Below are 18870 nucleotides of genomic sequence, written 5' to 3' on the forward strand. Positions count from 1 at the left end.
GGACTCACATAAGTCCCCATGTGGGATTATTATCAAACCCTCTCCCACATTCATCTACAAAGTGGAACTCTTTTCAAGAGCCCTAAGTATTGTTTTTGTTGCATCTTGGTATTGGTATTGATCCTCATTTGCAAGCAACACTCCCCCCTTCCTATTTTGCGCACGTCCTCGAGCGCGGTAGTAGCAAGAGCTGCAACAAAAAAACAATTGATGCAAGTCAAGTCCTTTATTGATAAAAAGAAAAGAAAAGCAAAATCAGCAATAATAATTACATACGTGAGCATACAAGTGCAAGGCTGATTAAAGTTTTAATGAATACTAAAAGAGGTGAGTAAAAACTAGTCAAAGTGAGACTTAGGTAGTAGATAATGCTATGCAAAGGCAAGTGTCGTTGTACGCCTCCGGTTATGACCGCAGTCTCAATGTCCTATCAGTATGTAAGTTACTCCTAAGTGGCAACCCTACTCCTAAGTATGAGCAAAGGTGATTGGAGCTCTCTCTTGTTGTTTTTTTTTTTTTTTTTTGATAAGTGTGTAGAAGGTGATAAAGATTAAGTTTCTATCCCCATGAGACCCGAGCAATGGCCAAGAGACCTCCGCCAAGAGAATCTAAAGACCGCTAAGTATCTCAAGGGCGACAGACCCTTTTTCTTTCTTTTATGACCTAAGGAGTACCCCTTGAAGATGAGGGCATCGGTTTCGAGGGCCCATAGTGTACCCCCGAGTCCTACCAACATCTATCAAGGCGATAGATTCCTCAAAGGTCCTCTATTGAAGCTTCTAGACATCAGTGTTCACCCCATGGAAACCAAGGCATCGGCCCCAAGGTGCTGAGACATCCCCAGGTCCTACCAAGCACTTCGCATGGCGGTAGACACTTCATGTCGCAATTCACCTTGTATATATATATTTTTGTAGGGTATATTTTCATAAATTTTTATTACTCGTAGCACCTAGCTCATATCTAAGAGATAACTACCACTAGGGATAACTAATATACCTTGAAGACATAAGTACTTGGCATACTCCCTTGGTATATATCCTACACTGTCTTTGGATAGAAATATCTCTTACTAAGTTTTCTAAGACTCTAGAATGTACTCACCACATTTTAACTACTAATCAAAACTCAAACCAGCCAATATTGTGTACATGCAAACCATATATTCGAAAGATAAGAGCACTTAAAGAAATAAAGATTAAGATTTGCATACACCTGTTGTAGTGCCCTGTTGATGTTGTTCGTTTGCCTTGATTAATTGCTGATTTTGTGCAGATTGCTCCTCCTTGATCTTTGTAAGCATAGCATATCTCCCCCCTTCCTAATTTGTGTGCACAATAGTTGGACTGTAGGGGCGTATCTGATGCTCTTTCTAAGCTGAGATCTCTGCAAAAAATTTATTAACAAACAAAGAAAAAACAAAAGAATAAAATTTATTAGTGGTGCCAATCACCAAATATAGCCGAGGGGAAAAAACCCAATGGGAGAAAAGTGCCCTGGCTTGTCGATCTTATTGCGGAGTCGTTGAACTTACCCTTGCGCTGGTGGTGGAGATTATCTCAAAAAGAACATAATCCTTTAAAGGCGTAAGGCACCACACTATTCAAACATTGATCTACCAAAGAGCTTTATTTGTAGTGCTAATGCCTTATCTTTGGTTTTAGGTATGTCCTTCTTGGGTGGGAACTTTATCAATTGTCTTGGAATTTGAGCAAGATAAGAGGATTTAGGCAGTGAAGCACCAGAATCTATGCTCAAATGAGACTCCTTTGGACTTGTCTTAGGTACACCAGTTGATGATGGAATTGTGTAACATGGAGAATTTGGGACAACTGGTGACTCTTTACATGTTTTAGGAAGATCAACACAAGTAGATTTGTAGGTGCTATCACAGCCCCCTTTCCTTTCTTGAAGAATTTGTGTTGATGTCTTTTGCACCCACTGATATGGAAAATCAAGGGTGGCTCTTGGCATCTTTTGGAAACAATCTTTTATCCCTGCCAAAGCATGGCATTTTGGAAGCCAAATTGCTGTTGCACCCTCATAATAGCCTTGTGCTTTGAGCACATGTTTTGGGATCCATCGAGTAACAATCCGAGGTTTAGGCTTGGAAATGATGTGCTTCTTAAGAGGCTTAGCAACTGGACTAGATGGTACAAGTTTGTACGCATCTTTGGGTAGCCACATTGATAATTCCTTCTTGCCCGGCCTTCTTTGAGCAGCAACTAGAGTAGTTGGAACATGCCAGCCATGGCCCTCACTTGAGTACTCATCAATTATCCATATCATTTGTTTTGGAGCTTGTGTCTCTTTCTTATCAGCATCATTAACAGATTTGAGTGTTAAATTCTCAACTGAGACTTCCTCGACATGCATAGCTGTTGTTTTGGATGTATCCCTATAGTACAAATGATCTAGAAGAGCACGAGGTTGTACCATTCGTATAGGAACAATATCATATCCATCTGAGTCACAGAATTGAATTGGCTTCGGTAAAGCACATGTCGATAATGTTGCAAGGACATGACTCCATTCTAATGGATCAATTAAATGCTCAGGGAAGGGTTGTGGAATGTATGCCTCGTCAGATACACTTCGATTACCCTTAAGTCTCTCAGTGTTGAAATCCCTACATGAGGCTCCACACATCCATAGATCTTCTCGCCCATCTGACAATGTAACTCTTGAGCCTTCAGATGAAGCAGAATCAAACTCATCTATTGGAGACCTTGTTACATCACGATACGAGTGATTCCTTAGGTTGACCCTTGTGATGATAGAATCATGTCTGAGGTACAAGTAGTTGTATCCCCAATCTTGTATCATTTTAAATTGTCGCATGAATGGTCTACCTAATATCACTTCGTAGTTTGGATGTTTTCCAAAATCCACCACTGCAAAGGTATGCTCATATTCAATCCCACATGTGGTGACCAATATGTTCTCAAGCAGCCCAAGGGGATGTTCTAAGCTTCCATCTGCTAGCTGCAAGCGCATCCTTGTACTCCTAATAGCTGGTTTGCCCCATTTTTCCCAAATGGACCTTGTCACAATGCCCACTCCTGCGCCACTATCAAGTATTGCAGTTGAAGATACTTTTCGCACTTCCAATGGGAGGGTAGCATTTCCCTGATCGTCTTCACAAAATTTTCCTACTTTGTTGATAGGAACTGGCATTACATGCTTTGTCTCATGGTGTATAGTACACTCATGGTGACCCTTTTGTAGCAATACCTGCTCTGACAAACATGTGGCAATATCATTCCACAACTCAGGTTTAAGCTTTATCAACTCAAGCAAAGGTAAGTTACAAGCCACTGGTGCAGACAAAATAGCTTGCACCATACTCATATCTTTCTCCTTAGTCAACCTTTTATGCATGGAGGGTATCCTCAAGGTTTGAGAACAGTTCTCATATTCTCCCAGATAGGACGGTAAGGTTTTCATTGTATGCTTACTTCTAGGAGAAACAATTGTTTGACCTTCCTCCTGGATGCTTGGGCGTCCAAAGTTGTTTTCCGTGTCTCTGGTAAAATCCACCTCAGAGAATGGAGGCGAACTAACAGAAGACATGTTCTCATTAATTTTCTCATTTACTGCGGCCCACATGTCATTTGCCATATCCTCATTAGCATCAATAATTTCATCATTGCATGGGAAGACAAGGTTAGGTGATGGTAGACTTTCTTCTTTCAATGGAGTGTCAAATGGTGTCGATCTTTCGCTTTGAGCTTGTGAAATGAACTCACTTTTCATTTCCCTACTTGATGACACTTCCGGTATAGTTTCTAATGTTGGCTTAAGAGAGGTTGGGCCCCGAGGAATAGGTTGTGGTGGTCCCTCAAGTATCGACTGAGCTTCCCTAATGATTTGCTGATGTACAGCTAAATTGATCTTCTCTTCACGAGGGTTTGGGTATTCTTGAAGCTTTTTGGGTAGCTCAGATAAAGCTGCAATGCGACTTCTATGAGCATCAATGATGGCCTCTAGAGTCTCATTCACTTTATCCACAAAAACAGAACCCCCAGAACTATCCTCAGTCGTACTAGCCTCATTTTGTTTAGCACTTGGCTCAGGTTTAGGTTCCTCACGCAATTCTTGGGATGTAAAAGTTTTATCCCTTATGTTTTGTTTAGAGGTCTCCTCAGAACGAGAAGTGGATGTACTTTTAGTTTGTTTGTTTCGGTTCTTTTTCCTCCTAGTGGTCTTTTTTCTACTGGACTGTAGGGTCTTATCCACTAGATTTGTCTTTGCGTCCCTAGTTCGAGGTGTCTCATCAGTTTGTATTTCAGCGTTTCGTGTCTGTGATCGAGTCATGACTCTAAGTGGCACGACATCCTCATTCTCAGATGAAGGTGGTGATGGAATTGCCCCTACAAGGTTAAGTGAAACCTTTGGTTGAGAGTTGCCCTCCTCATGTGGTTTCAACAGACAATCCTTCGGGAAATGTTCGACACAACACCCCAGACAATATCTTTCTATTGGTGGAAACTGTTGCACTGTTGTATTTGTCCTAGATGCTTGCCTTGAGCGATGTGGACAATCACGAGCCCAATGAGGTTCTCCACACTCATAACAGGGGCCCATTGGTTTGGCCTCTACTTTCCTTGGCTGCCATTGACCTGAGGGGCCTGGAGTCCTAGGTTGGTAGCCGCCTAGCAACATTAAAGAGTTTTGTTCCCCTGGTTGAGTCTCCAGTGCTTGGTTTGGGTATACGGGACTTTCAAAGATATTTTCTTTGGATGAATATGATACATATTCTTCCTCCACATATCCTGGGTTTACCAAGTCTCTACACACATTTGGATTGTCATAGTCCACAATCCTTACAGGAGCCGTCCCTGGAGCAGGAGGTTGAGCACCAAGAACAGGTCGTGCTTGTTCTTGTGTCATCGATGGCTTACGTTCAAAATTTGTATATTGTTGATACATTTGTGGAGCCACTCCACCCCTCGGTTGCTCATGTTCCTGTCTCATTCTCGCAATGCGAGTACAATCCTGTGTGGTATGAGTAAAGTTCCAAGCACAGGCTTGGCACCACTTCTTTGTGGGTTGGTTTGTGACTAGAGGAGAAAAGGTATTACAGTCCTCTGTTTTATGGTCACCGCCACATGCTCCACAAAGATGAGGACCTGTAGGAAGTATACTCCTCATTCTCTGCTGTTGTTGTTGTGGCTGCATGGGTGGACGATAGGTTTGTCCTAATCTCCTTAGCACTAGGTTGGCTATTTGATCTGGATTTACCAGCGCGCTAGACCCTGAACTTTGATCTTCACCCCACTGATTTTTAGGTTTAACCTCAGGGCCAGAACCATCCTGGAACTTGAAGTTATCGGTGAAATCCATAGCATCATGGCAACACTCATTGAAACTTGTATGTTTCTTCGCATAGAGATGTGTATGCAGTGTCGAATTTTTGAGGCCTTTTAAGAAGAGAGAAATTAATCGACTTTGAGCGGGTTTCTCATCTTCTGGGCAACGATTAATGTACTGCTTCATTCTATTTACACAGTCTCTAACACTCTCATTCGCACCTTGTTTGAAAGAGTAGATGTGTGCTACCGTGTCATGTTGAATTCCCATCAAGGAAAAAGCAGCAATGAATCTCTCTTCCAAAACTCTTAAAGAAGTTTTGTCTGAAGCCTCTAATGCCTGAAACCAAGCCAAGGCTTTTCCTTCAAGAGTGAGTCCAAACCCTTCTATTTGAGTATGCTTGTCAGCAACTTGCTCAGCTCGAACTGCTTGCCTAAAAGCTGCTACATGGTCATATGGATCTCCCGACCCTTCATATTTCTTTACCAATTTCTGAAGAGTTGATGGCCTTACTTGTCGTGAATACTCATCGTAGGGCCTACGGCCTCTTACTCTTAGTGGGAACTGTTCCTCTCTTTGGAAAGATGGTCCACATGTTTCCAAAATTGGTGTGGGTACCCTATTACCAGCCTCACCAAACCCCTCTAAAGATCTTGTCACCCTCATTTCAGGAGGTGCACTTATAGGAGGCCGAGTTGGCTCCCCTCTCATCCGATTGTCATAGTGGGAAAGATGTTGTTGTGGTGGTGTGACCTGTGGTCGCACATTTGGTGTAGGACGATATCGTGGTGCTAGAGTTGGGCTACTAGCAGTGGTCCACTTAGATGTTGAAGGTCCCTCTCTAGTGAACTCTCGTAGGGGAGGAGCAACAGTTTCTCCAAGAAAGGTTGTCTCTCCTGGTTTGGCTGTATGTGTTGAGAACACTTCCATAAATAAAGGTTGTCCTTTCCACGTGAGTTCCCTAATCTCTTTCCAATCTAACGTTCGATATTCATTGGCCCATTTATCAACTATTCTGTTCATGTGTCCTGCACACTTCTCAACTACCACTACATAAGCTAGAGGAAGATCCAGCTCTGGCAATTTAGTCGTGGCATAATATCCCTCTAACGAATCTTTATAGACCTCTTGAAGTGGGTCATCCTGTAAAACCTTCGTCACAGGAATTTGTCGTACAAACTCCCATTGGCTTTCAGCCCCCTGATCCATTTTACACTTGCCTTTCCTATCCTTGTCCAAATTTAGATCTACTAGAAGCAAATCATCTATGGATGGCTTTGAGGATTGGGCCTTGGATGGTCCAGGCATGTCCGGCTCGATAAGCCAGTCATCTCTAGACTCCTTTGCTCTGGAAAGTTGTGATATGTCCAAAAACTCTGTTTTAGAGAGCTCCCCTAATTTGTCTACCTTTTCTGGATGGTAGGTGACTTCATAGCGAACACCATCTCCACCCATGTACATGTTACCCTGGTCATTGACTAGAGGTGCTCTATCAAGTTCTGAGAATATGTCGGCTATCTTAACAAGATACCGTTGTTGTGGGTCCCTAAAGATCTCAGCTCCTTGAGCATTTGTGTAGACATATTGGAGTCGCACATTGAATGTTAACCCCATGGTATCGGCTTCAAATGGATTAAAGGATCGTGTGGGTGTCCTATTTTGGGCTACGGGATAACTAGTTGATGGCCCTAGATTGTCCATGGACAGTGAACTAGTTGTTCTAGAGGAAAGGGTATCGGATTGGGATTCAGAAAGGGTTTCAGCAATATCTGCCAAGTTTCCTATCGATTGGGTCCCACTTTCCTGAGTAGGTACTCTAGAAGGTGCCCTAGGCCCTATGGCAGAATCTACAAGACGTCCCGACCGTAAGTGCATAAGGTCAAATTTTTGTTTTGGTTTTTTTTTTTTATGTGTTTTTGTTTTGTCTTGGTTTTGGTTTTTGTGTTTTTGTTTTTGTTTTGATAAAAAATATATATATATATATATATGTATATATATATATATTTTTCCCTACCTAATCACTAAAGTCAACTCAAAGGAGTATGTAACTATTTATCCTATTTTCTTATTTTATTTTTATTTTTATTTTTTAATGATTTTATGATTTTTTTTAATTTTTACTCTTTTTTATTATTTTTTTTTATTTTTTATTTTTAAATATTATACACAAAATTATGAATCACCCTAAAAAAATACTAACTATGCACAAAGTTACAAAAATGAAAAAATTGCAGGTTACACTAATTATGCAAAAATTAAAAAAAATGAAGAACTACAAAATATGCAAAAAATAATAGACTCCTAAAAAAAATCAAAAATTTTCTTTTGTTTGTTTTTTTCTCCCTTTTGTCGGTTTTTATTGTTTTTTTTGTTTGTTTTTTTTTTTTTAATAAAATGAATGAATTTCGTGCTAAATAAAAATATGACTATACTAATTATGCATCATTTACAAAAATTTTATAAAAAATAAAAAATAAAAAATGCAAGCTACTTAAATTATGCAAAAATTTTAAACAAGGAACAATGGATTCAACACTTTTTTTTTTTTTTTTTTAAAATCTCTTTCTCTTTTTTCCTTTTGTTTTGTTTTGTTTTTGTTTTTGTCTTTGTTTTTTTTTTTTTTTTTTAAATATATATATATATATATTACAAAAATTTAAAACAATACAAATTTCCCTAAATATGCTAAAAATTACAGAAATGAAAAATAAAAAATATGCAAACACTATGGACTCCTAAAAACAAATAAAAAGATTTTTTTTTAATTTTAATTTTTTTTTAATTTTTTTCTTTCTTTCTTCTCTCTATTTTTTTTAAAGATTTTCCACTATTTTTTTTTTCAAAATCTCTATTTTCTTTTTTCTTCCTCTTTTCTTTTCTTTTTTAATCTCTTTTTTTTTTGTCTTTTTTTAATGCCTTTTTCTTTTTTTTTCCTTTTTTTTAAAAAAAATATTATTTTTATTTTTTTTGTTTTTTTAATTTAAAAATATAAAATAAACATAAAAAATTAATGAAAAAATTAAAAAAAATAATAAAAAAAAAGAAAATTCACCTACCTTATCCGCACCGCTCGCCGCTCGCCGCCCGCATTCGTCGCCGACTCCACGTGCTCGCCGTCTTCTTCACCTACTGCTGCAGGCGCCCCCACGCTTCCACTGCTGGCAACAGCCGTCTGCACCAGCTGTCTTCACAACCGTCGCTCCTTCTTCCAACCGCCTTTTGAAGGCCTTCGCTTCCACAACGTCGCCCAAAGCTCCACGCTTGCTTTCGTGGCCTCCACGCCGGTCTTCCACTGCAACGGCCCTTCGTTTGCTTCAGCTGACTCCACCTTTGGCCACGTCAGCTGTGCAGCCTACCTCTACGCCGCCTCCACTCTTTCGCTTCTCTTGCCGGTCGCTCGCCCACAGCCGCCGACAGCCACCACCTCCACTGCAGACGACGGCCACCACCTCCACTGCAGACCGCCTTCTGGTGCCGCCGTCAACAGTGCGCCACACCAGGCCCTCTTCGCCGGCCTCCTACCACAGCTGCAGCTCGCCGCCCGCTGTTTCACTGCCAGCTTGCGCTCTTCCACGTGATTGTATATATATATATATATATATATATATATATATATATATATATATAATTCTCGCCTTCGCTTCGACGCTCTTCAACCAGCCTAAGCCAACCTTTAAAAAAAACGATTATATATATATATATATATATAATTGTTTTGTTTTGTTTTTTTTTTTTAAAAAAAAACCGTCTCTGCTGCTGCAGGCTTTTATCAGCCGCCGATGCAGCGTTTCACTTCAATGTAGAAAATAGAAATACACATCTATATCTATATATATAGATGTAGATGTGTATTTTTTTTAAGGTCGCCTTCTATTTTTTTCGAACCTCCACGGCCTTTCCAATGTAAAATATATATATATATATATATATATATATTTTCTTTGCTACACTTATGGAGATGCTTCCCTACATGATAATCAACCCAACAACAAAACAATATCACTACTTCCTACCTATCTCACGCCAACTTGCAACAAAAATAGAAAGTGCGTAAATTCTAATTAATGGCGGGATTACTCAACCGCAATGGGGTTAAATTTTTTTCTTGCTTCTCATCAAAAACGAAAATACACAAGGCGCCCTTGAGATCACACACTCAATGCCCTTGCAAACTCTACTCTAATCTACCCAAATCCACGATTTTGCAATCAATGGAGCACTTAATAAGAAGTAATGGTTAACACCCTTCACTAACTTAGGTGTGCGTTCCCCGGCAGCGGCGCCATTGTTTGGGGCATCATAGCATAGCGGAGGCTACACTCAAACCCACTCACTTGTCATTCCGTGAATGCGACCCGGTTAGCGCATAGAGGCTATCCCGAATGGGAGAAGAAGAATTAACCACATACTAATGACATAGACTCAATACATACTTAAGCTCAACTTGGCCTCATTCCTACACACCCATTCATTCACAAATCCAAGCAAGAGGAATACAATCACTATGCACTCAAGCAAAGAGAAAGACCTCACTCCACTCCTATCTTCCTACAAGCATGCACACATTCAAGCATCAAGCTTCCATGAAAGCTTCAAATCAATCCATGTACTCAAAAATGAAATACTAAAAGCATGCATAAGAGTAAAATGATTAGAGAAGAGGATGAGAAAAACTCATGACATTGCTAATGATTCAATGAAGAGATTAACCTCATACAATGATGTAGATGGGGTGAGAGAAGAGTCTTCACCTCTATGGAGAAGAGGGAGAGTAGGTCTCTCAAAGGAGCTCTTACATGAACTAAGCCCAAAGTGTGTAAAGCTCTCAAATGAGCCACCTTTTATACAAAAATTCTAGGACTCACATAAGTCCCCATGTGGGATTATTATCAAACCCTCTCCCACATTCATCTACAAAGTGGAACTCTTTTCAAGAGCCCTAAGTATTGTTTTTGTTGCATCTTGGTATTGGTATTGATCCTCATTTGCAAGCAACAGATGCAAAAAAATTTATGTTGCAAAGAGCATAATGATGAAACTTATGATTATGAGCGGAGAGTTTCCTTTTGATCTGGTGGAGCTCATGATGAGAGTCATGATGATGGATTACCCACTACTTTGTGGGCAAAGCTACAATAAATGGAAGGGTGGCACATGTGTTAGTGGGGATAGCGGTAGCACATATATTTTTGTGAACCAAAAATCATTGAGAAGAACCTCAAGTTGTATCATATGGCCTTGTCTTCTTTGCATATGGTTCAAACAAAGGAGGATTGTACAATGGTTTGCAATGAGATGAATGTCATGTTCTGAAATGAATACACATGCAAATTTGATCTACTAGTATTGGACATGGGGCCAATAGACATTATGATGGGTTGCAATTGGTTGTCCACACTTGGTAATTTTAACATGAATTTGCAGCAACATTTCATGAGTTTTATGCATAAAAAAGGGTGTGTCACGTTGAGGGGATATTGTTTCTCCAAGTTGACTTTGATCAATAGCACAAAACTCAAGATGGAGCTCATGAAAACAGAGTGTGCTTGTGCATTATAGCTTTGCAAGTTCCGGAGTAAATTGTTAGTGACCATGATGTCAAGTTTATGAGTTTATTTTGGAGAACTCTATTTGAGAACATGGGAACCAAGTTGACTCCTAGTACCGCTTATCACCCCTAGGACCGATGGTCGAATGGAAAGGATGAATAAGTTGGTGGAGACTTATTTGAGACACTATTACCATGAGACACAACATGCATGGGATGATTAGTTGCCTCTTGTTGAATTTGCTTACAATAGTACTCATCATGTAAGCGTGATGAGTATATCACCATTTTGGATGATTTGTTGCCTATTATTAAATTTGCTTACAATGGTACTCATCATGTAAGCATTGGCATGTCACCATTTGAGGCATCATATAGGTATAAGATCAATATACTAATGCTGGTAAAATCAAGCAAGAGGTATATTAACCCAAATGCAAAGGAAGAGGTGGAAAGGATGCAAGCAATACTTCAACAATGCAAGGCCAATATTAAGAGGTCACAAGAAAGAATGAAGCACTATGAGGATGCTCATAGAAGACCATTAGAGTTCAAAAGGAGATTATGTGTTTTTAAGAATCCCTAAACCAAGATATGGTTCTCTCAAGGCAAATCAACTCATCGTTATTATGGTCCCTACAAAGTTTTGAGGAGAGATGTTGAGGTTGCATACCAAATATTGCTTCCATCAACTACCAAGATACATGACGTATGTTATGTGTCCCATTCGAAGACTTATGTTGAACAGAGTACAAGTTATTAATGAGCTACCACCTATGGATGAAGAAGCAAAGATTGAATATGTGCCAAAGAGCATAATGGGCAAACGAGAAAGAGTGCTTCACAATCGTACTATGGTTGAGTACTTAGTCAAAGTGATAGTGGTACCAAATGGAAGCTATTTAGTTGCTTGACATTGGGCATCATTCTTAGGGATGATTTGAGAGCATATTATCCAGTTGTTTGGTGTATAGAAGGCATGATGTTCTCATGGACAGATTTGGAGCCATGTACATCAAGGCCATGTACATCAAGGCCATTATATGCTAAAAATGGTCTACATAGTTATTGGAGTTACATTCCATTTCATGCGCTAATTTTTCATGGTTTCAAGGACGAAACCCATTTGGAAAGGGATGGTCTGTAACGCGGTTACACATGTCTTGTACATAATCGTATGGGCCAAAGGCCATGGGCAAGTGTAAAAGGCCACGAATAAGTGTAATGTGAAATGGGGCCCAAGTATAGTATATAAGTCCGCAATCTTCTCTTAAAGCTAATTGCTCAAGGATCCATGGTGTTCATCTACCCTTGTGTGCATTCCATATGATTAATGCTAGGATTTGCTAGAAACCCTCTCTTGTAGTGTGCTCCTGGCATAATTGGTGCAATGGACAAGGAAGCGAGCAACTTCGGATTGATATGGGCAAGGTAGTGCCTGTGGCTAAGTATGTGTGCTAGTACTAGACACACATGGCTTCTGACACCGATACCTGGAATATTCATGCTTTTTGGATAGGTATAGAAAGGGGCTCTTAGGATTATGGCACATGTACTGATGGTGATGTGAGACATGCAGGCTCCTCCAGTCTCAACATAGTGCTCCAAGAGTGATCGGGCTCAGTGGTACGTGTAGTCCTAGTCTGAGAATCACGGCCATGGTGCAAGGAGATATATGTTGATGATGTGACACTAATGTATTACCGTGTGATATGTGATTGGACATATGAAATTCATGACAGGTACCAGTGCAAAACATGCATTTAAGTAAAGAGTTGATATTGTACAGACGATATATCTTTTGACTCAAATAACTCACATGACAGGTTATGCCCACCAATACACATTATTGATACTTAAAATATGGCAAATACAGAGGATGCAATGCACACCCTTTTTAAGTATAGGAAGAGAAAGGATATGCCCAGCACAATCAGTACTATTCTTCACATCACTGTAACCAAAAAGAATCACCTGTGCCAATGAGGTGATAGCTCAAGTGGAGAAGATGTTTGCCTTGGACCAAGTGGTCCTGGGTTCAAAACCCACCTTGGTGCTTTCCTCGGCGGCATCACCTACGGGTGGATAAATAAGCACCTTTGGGCGCCTGCCGTCTTCGAATGGTGAAATTTGGTAACTATGGGAGGATCTTGTACCAAAGGCCAGTTGAAAAAAAAAAAAGAATCACCTGTGCTAACCATCATTAGGCTTTTAATACCATCAACTATGCTTCCTTGAAGCTGATTTCCATGCAATGCAAGTATTTCTTTAATGCTTCTTGCATGTCAACATCAACAAATAAAATCAGAACATATCTCCACAAACACAAGAACCGTCTTTGAAATGATGTATGCAGCAGTCATCTCGCAGGATTATCTCCCGTCGTTCAAGCTTGGAAATGATCTTAGTTGCATTGTGACAGTCATTGCACATCCTCAAATTTTTCGACAATCGCAGTGTGGTTCCTTGTGGTGTATTGAGAAGCCCAAAAGCTATTGCCAATTTCTCCGCATGTTCACATAATGCTGCTTCCTTTTCATCATCGGCAATGGGCCTCACAACCAGATCTACATTTGGCACATGTCCTTCCTGCTTCATGCGTGAAGTCAGATTTTTCAACATGGCTAGAACGGCCTTGCTCTGGTCCTTACCAACCACAAACTCATGCATCTTTTTGTTGACCTCTATCCAAGCACTTGCAGGTTTCTTCTTTGCCTTTGCATGTTTCCTCAACTTCTCAATCATGTATGCATCTTCGCGCCTCCCTGCCCCTGCAAAAATGTCTGCCATGAGCACATACCAAGCAGCATCTTCTGGATCTATCAGGACAAGCTGCTGAAAGCATCGCAATCCTAGCTCTACTTCCCCGTGGGTTTTGCACGCACTGAGAAGAGCTGCCCATGCATCTTCAGAAGGAGGAGCCAGCATTTCAAGCATCTTCTCTGCCTCATACAAATGTCCCGATCTTGCAAGTAGATCCACCATGCAACTATAGTGTTCTCTTGTGGGTGCAACACCATATTCCTCCCTCATCATTTTAAAATACTCCTGACCTTTGAATATCAGGCCTGCATGGCTACATGCAGTTAGAACACAGGTCAATGTAACAGTATCCGGCATGACACCCTGCTGTTGCATGTCCTCAAAACACTGGACAGCCATATTGCCCTCATGATTCATTGCATAGGCTTTGATTATTGAGCTCCAAGCCACAACATCATGAACAAGCATCCTGTCAAATGCTTCACATGCCTCTAAAAGTGAGCCGCATTTAGCATACATGTTGATCAGACCATTGCCCACAGAAGAATCTCTTTCAAATCCATCCCATGCAATCAATTTATGTATTTCACGGCCTTTATCTATAGCCCCCATACTGCCACAAGCTTTCAAAATGCAAGAAAATGTAACAGCATTAGAAGAGACCCCCTCCAGATGCATTTGGTCAAAATACTCCAATGCATCAAGACCAGATCCATATTCAACATATCCTCCAATCAATGCAGTCCATGACACAACATTTCGAGCTGGGAGCTTCTCAAAGACTTTCACTGCCTCTGAAAATAAGCCACAGTTAGCATACATGCCGACTAGAGTGTTGCCAACTGTAAGATCTAGATGAAGTCCTTTTTGTGTGACCTCCACGTGTAGTTCCTGCCCCTTGTCTATGGCACCTATAACTCCACAGGCTTTTAAGGCACAAGAAAATGTGACAGTATTTGGGAAAATGCCATCTACTTTCATCTGTTCAAAGCCTTTCAGTGCTTCCTCACCCAGTCCATGTTCAGCATATCCTGCAATCAATGCAGTCCACGACACAACATCACGAAACTGCAGCTTGTCAAATACTCCTCTTGCCTCAGAAAGTGAGCCACACTTAGCATACATGCCAATCAAACTATTACCCACAGAAAGATCTTCCTCGATTCCCACTTGTGCACTCCTTACATGGATTTCCTGGCCTTTCTCTACAACACCTGTGCTGCCACAAGCTTTCAAGGCACAAGCAAATGTAACAGCATCTGGAGCAACCTCCTCAAGCTGCATTTGTTTGAAACATTCAAGTGCTTCTTGAATGGGTCCGTGTTCAGCATATCCTACAATTAATGCATTCCACGAGACAACATCTCGAACTTGTAGCTTGTCAAACACTTCATGTGCTTCACTAAGGGAGCCACACTTAGCATACATGCTGACCACACTATTAGAAACTGTAAGATCACTTTCAAATCCTTTTTTCATAGCTTCTGTATGTATTTCTCGTGCCTTGTCTATGGCTCCAATGCTGCCACAAGCTTTCAAGGCGCAAGCAATCGTGACAGCATTTGCAGAAATCCCCTCTAGCTGCATTCTATCAAAACAATCCAATGCTTTCTTACCAAGCTCCTGCTCTGTATATCCTGCAATGAGTGTAGTCCAAGAAACCACATCCTGAACTGGCAGTTTTTCAAAGGCTTCCAGGGCCTCAGAGAGAGAACCACATTTCGCATACATGCCAACCAAAGTATTGCCGACCAGTACATCTCCACCAAATCCCTTCTGTCTGATCTCAGCATGTATTTGACGTCCTCTTTCTACATCGTTAAGCCTAGCACAAGCTTTCAGTAGGCCCACGAGCGTGTAACTGGTAGGATGTACATTATCGTTTTGCATGTCGTGATACAGATTCAGGGCATGCGGGAGATGCCCATTTAGTGAATAGCCTAAAAGAAGAGAGGACCATGAATGTTCATTCCGATAACCCATCCTGTTGAAAACCTGCTGGGCAATGTGCACACATCCACAGTCCACAAACATGGGCACAACGTGGTTACTGACAGCTACATCAGTTTCCAATCCATTATTGCAAATGTGTGCATGCACGTGCTTGGCAAGAGCTACATTCTTTTCTTTCCTACAGTTCTGCACAATGTGAAGAAAGTCAGTAACGGAAGGTCCTTTGACCCTCTGATCCAAAGCACGGAGGGCATCTTTCATACTCAGCATCACCCAATCACACTTGTCTTCTGGCTGTGCATCCAGTTGAAGGGTAGAATGGCATGCCTGCAAGGGGGTGTCCCCCTGATCTAGTAATTCCTGAATTGAGCATGCCTGCTCTTGTTTTTTCGGTGCATCATAAGGGTTTTCCCCATTGATTCCCTGTTCTTGGTTTCCAGCTTCATCGCATGATTTATGCCATCTAAACCACTTCCCTTGCTCTTCATGATCATAAGGGTTGCCCCCATTGATTCCCTGTTCTTGGTTTCCAGCTTCATCGCATGATTTATGCCAGTTAATCCCCTTCCCTTGCTCATTTCCGGTTATCTCTCTGCTTTTCTGCTTTTCTTGCTTAATACAGGATTTGCTGTTAGTCATACCCATGCTTCTGGGCTTCTCAGGATCTCTTACCTCAAGAACGCCTCTAATCTGACCTGTGCTAAGCCATCCATTTGTCCGCAGCGACTGATCAAGGCAAACGTGCCCAAACTCTGATGGGATTATCTGTTCTAAATCAACTAGGGCATGTCAGGCTGGCAAGTCCTACACCAGCATAAAAGGTCGGGGCACCTTATGTTAAACAAAACAAAAAAAAGCTCCATTACCACTTACTAGGTTCATTCCAATATCAGAAAATGGACGGGGGATAGCGGTGCAGTCCTGCCGTGACCCTTCTTCAAGCAACTTCATGGGCTCTCTGTCTGTGTAAAGACAATGAAGGCACTCAATGAACAGAGAATGCAAAGTAGGAGATACAGAGAAAGTATGAAACTCTGTATACCTTGCTGGTGATGGACATGGACAGAGAGGTTCAAAAGCTCAAGTCTGTGAGGGTGGACGGCGGTTTTCGGCTCGGCAAGGGGGAGCTGTGCAGAAGAAGTGGGGGCGATGGCGTGGCTACGTCCCGGGGGTCTCGCCTGGCTCATCCCAAAGGGCCATGGCTGCGCCACCGGCTTCATCATCATCGACTCTCTTGCTCGTGATGTAGTGCTGCTATTTCTGTTGCTTTCATGGTAAGAGCAATGCTTATGCAGGCCTACTGGCTGCTGCTGCTGCTGCATGTTGTACTACAGGTATCAGAGACATCCGACCATAAGGAGGAGCAGCTTATATATCTATATATTTTTGTTTTTTGTTCTTTGTTTTTTTTCAAGCCATTTTGTCTTCCCTGTATAAATATCAGGGATGACTATGGTTAAAATATGCACCCACCATGGCCATCCTCCTCTCATGTCTGCCCATCCTTCTCGCCCCTCCTCTGATGTCACTGCCAAGCATGTCCATTGTCCCCCCCTCCATTCCTTGTGAATTCCTTTACTTTGCTAAATAGCTATCCTAACCCTCTAGTCTACCTCTATATCCTTTGCCTCACAATGACTCTATCAATGTTTTTGAGACTATATTTCTCTATAATTGTATCCCATGACTTCCATGCCCAAGTTCAATTCTCCCCACACCTATAGACCTCCCTTATTTAGAACATATGCCCATGTCAAAATTTATACTTGAGATGCAGGTTGAGATCCATATTGAGTCTTGATGAGTAGCACTCATCCTTCCTTTTAGTCATACCCACTTGAGTTTGTGCTTTAAGGATTCCTAGGCTCTTCAAATGCTCCTCATCCCCTACAATGTGTGTTAAAATTGGCATCTAACATCAATAATTGAGGAAGGCCTTTCTAAGCCTTAGCTAGTGGAGGTAGAAGTGGAGATCTATTCTCCTCGAGTTGATGTGGTATGTAATGGTTTGCATGTAAAGAATGTTTTTGTTGATGGTGGTTCTACAGTCAATGTCATTTTTAAAGGTCTAATAGAAACATTAGGCAAGTCTAGTGGAGTAAAAGGTTTACCCATGCATCTTTTAGGTTGTGAACTATTCTCACTTCCCATTTGGCTTCTAGTTTGTTTACCAAGGCACCTATGTTAATTAAGCCTAGACTTCATGTTTCTTTAGAAAGGCAACAAATCTTCCATTTCACTTTGACCTTCATTGTTTTCTTCATAGGAATCCCCTGACAATTTGGATGAAACTTTCTTTGAGCTATTTTTGTAAACACATCTATGATAACTTTTCACATGTTATCTTCTTTCTTATAACATATACTTCATTTTTAAAAATACACTTTGGCTAGATTTAATTCTTAGGAAGACAACTATCAAAAACTCTACAAGTTACAATCGTAATAACAAAAGCAAAGCCCTAAAGAGGGCAAAAGCATACTTGGAGAAAGAAGGGGCCTAAAGGGCCCAATTCACTCTAGCAAGATTAATTCCTAGGAAGAGAACTATCAAAAAATCTACAAGGATAACAAAAACAAAGCCCAAAAGCATGATTGGAGAAAGGAGGGGTGTAAAGTGCCAGATTCACAAAACTTTTGATTATTTGGATCAAGAAGTGCCCTGAAATTTGAAGGATTTAATGATCTTACAAGTTGTAAGACCCTTACTTTCTCCCTATGCTATATCAACACTCTTATTCCATGTTTTATGCATGAAATTTGTTTCTTTATGTTGAGGGTTGCAACATTTTTTCTAAAGCTTTAGCTAGCCAAAATGTGAACATCCACCCATAGTTAATGAAGTTCTTAGTTTAGATCCAAGGAGATGGCCCTAATTCATAGCTAATCAAGTATAAACAATGCTTAATAGAATGTTAATCAACTCACTAAATCTAAAGCATGGTTAAAATGATGTTAAATAAGATTAAGCAAGAGCAAATTACTAATGATGCCAAGAGCCACGTGTAGGGTATCTTTATAAAAACTAATCGAAGGAAAATCACTTGTTTGGTGGTGCCCAAGTTTGGGCTTTGGTGGATTAGGGTTAGGGTTAGCTGGTTCCCAAGTGTGGCCTTTGGTGGATTAGGGTTAGGGTGGGAGATAGCCCTATCTTTTTGTATAAAAACTAATGGAAGGAACATTACTTGGGGTTAGGCTATCTCCTGACTAAAAGAAAATGAATCCATGCAGGATTATGTACCTGAACTCAAGATGCAAAGTGAACTCAAGATGCAAAGTGAACTCAAGTACCTG

General features: G+C 40.8%; 1 protein-coding gene across 2 annotated transcripts; it reads right to left on the minus strand.

Annotated features, from left to right (window-relative positions):
• Window positions 1-12687: 12687 nt before the first annotated feature.
• Window positions 12688-17104, minus strand: LOC147637786 (pentatricopeptide repeat-containing protein At3g03580-like). 2 transcript variants are annotated; one of them, XM_086799625.1, is made up of 3 exons: window positions 16620-17104; window positions 16451-16539; window positions 12688-16342 (listed from the first exon to the last, which is right to left on the minus strand). In XM_086799625.1, exons 1-3 carry the CDS (start codon window positions 16897-16899, stop codon window positions 13166-13168), a joined length of 3546 nt encoding a protein of 1181 aa, XP_086655751.1. In that variant the 5' UTR covers window positions 16900-17104; the 3' UTR covers window positions 12688-13165. The 2 variants fall into 2 exon arrangements, with proteins under 2 accessions (XP_086655751.1, XP_086655752.1); XM_086799626.1 differs by lacking the exon at window positions 16620-17104 and having other exon boundaries at window positions 12688-16347; window positions 16451-16538.
• Between the last annotated feature and the right edge of the window lie 1766 nt (window positions 17105-18870).

The sequence above is a fragment of the Cibotium barometz genome, chromosome 6 (assembly GCF_041138505.1).
Source record: "Cibotium barometz isolate CiBa-2024 chromosome 6, ASM4113850v1, whole genome shotgun sequence".
Lineage (NCBI taxonomy): Eukaryota > Viridiplantae > Streptophyta > Polypodiopsida > Cyatheales > Cibotiaceae > Cibotium > Cibotium barometz.

What these genes read in the sequence shown, in the direction of transcription:
- LOC147637786 (XM_086799625.1), bottom strand. Translation starts at nt 16,899, where the DNA reads ATGCAGCAGCAGCAGCAGCCAGTAGGCCTGCATAAGCATTGCTCTTAC. An exon ending in CCATGTCCATCACCAGCAAG is followed by an intron (nt 16,540 to 16,619) that starts GTATACAGAGTT and finishes GTCTTTACACAG; the next exon opens with ACAGAGAGCCCATGAAGTTG. An exon ending in CTGATATTGGAATGAACCTA is followed by an intron (nt 16,343 to 16,450) that starts GTAAGTGGTAAT and finishes GATTTAGAACAG; the next exon opens with ATAATCCCATCAGAGTTTGG.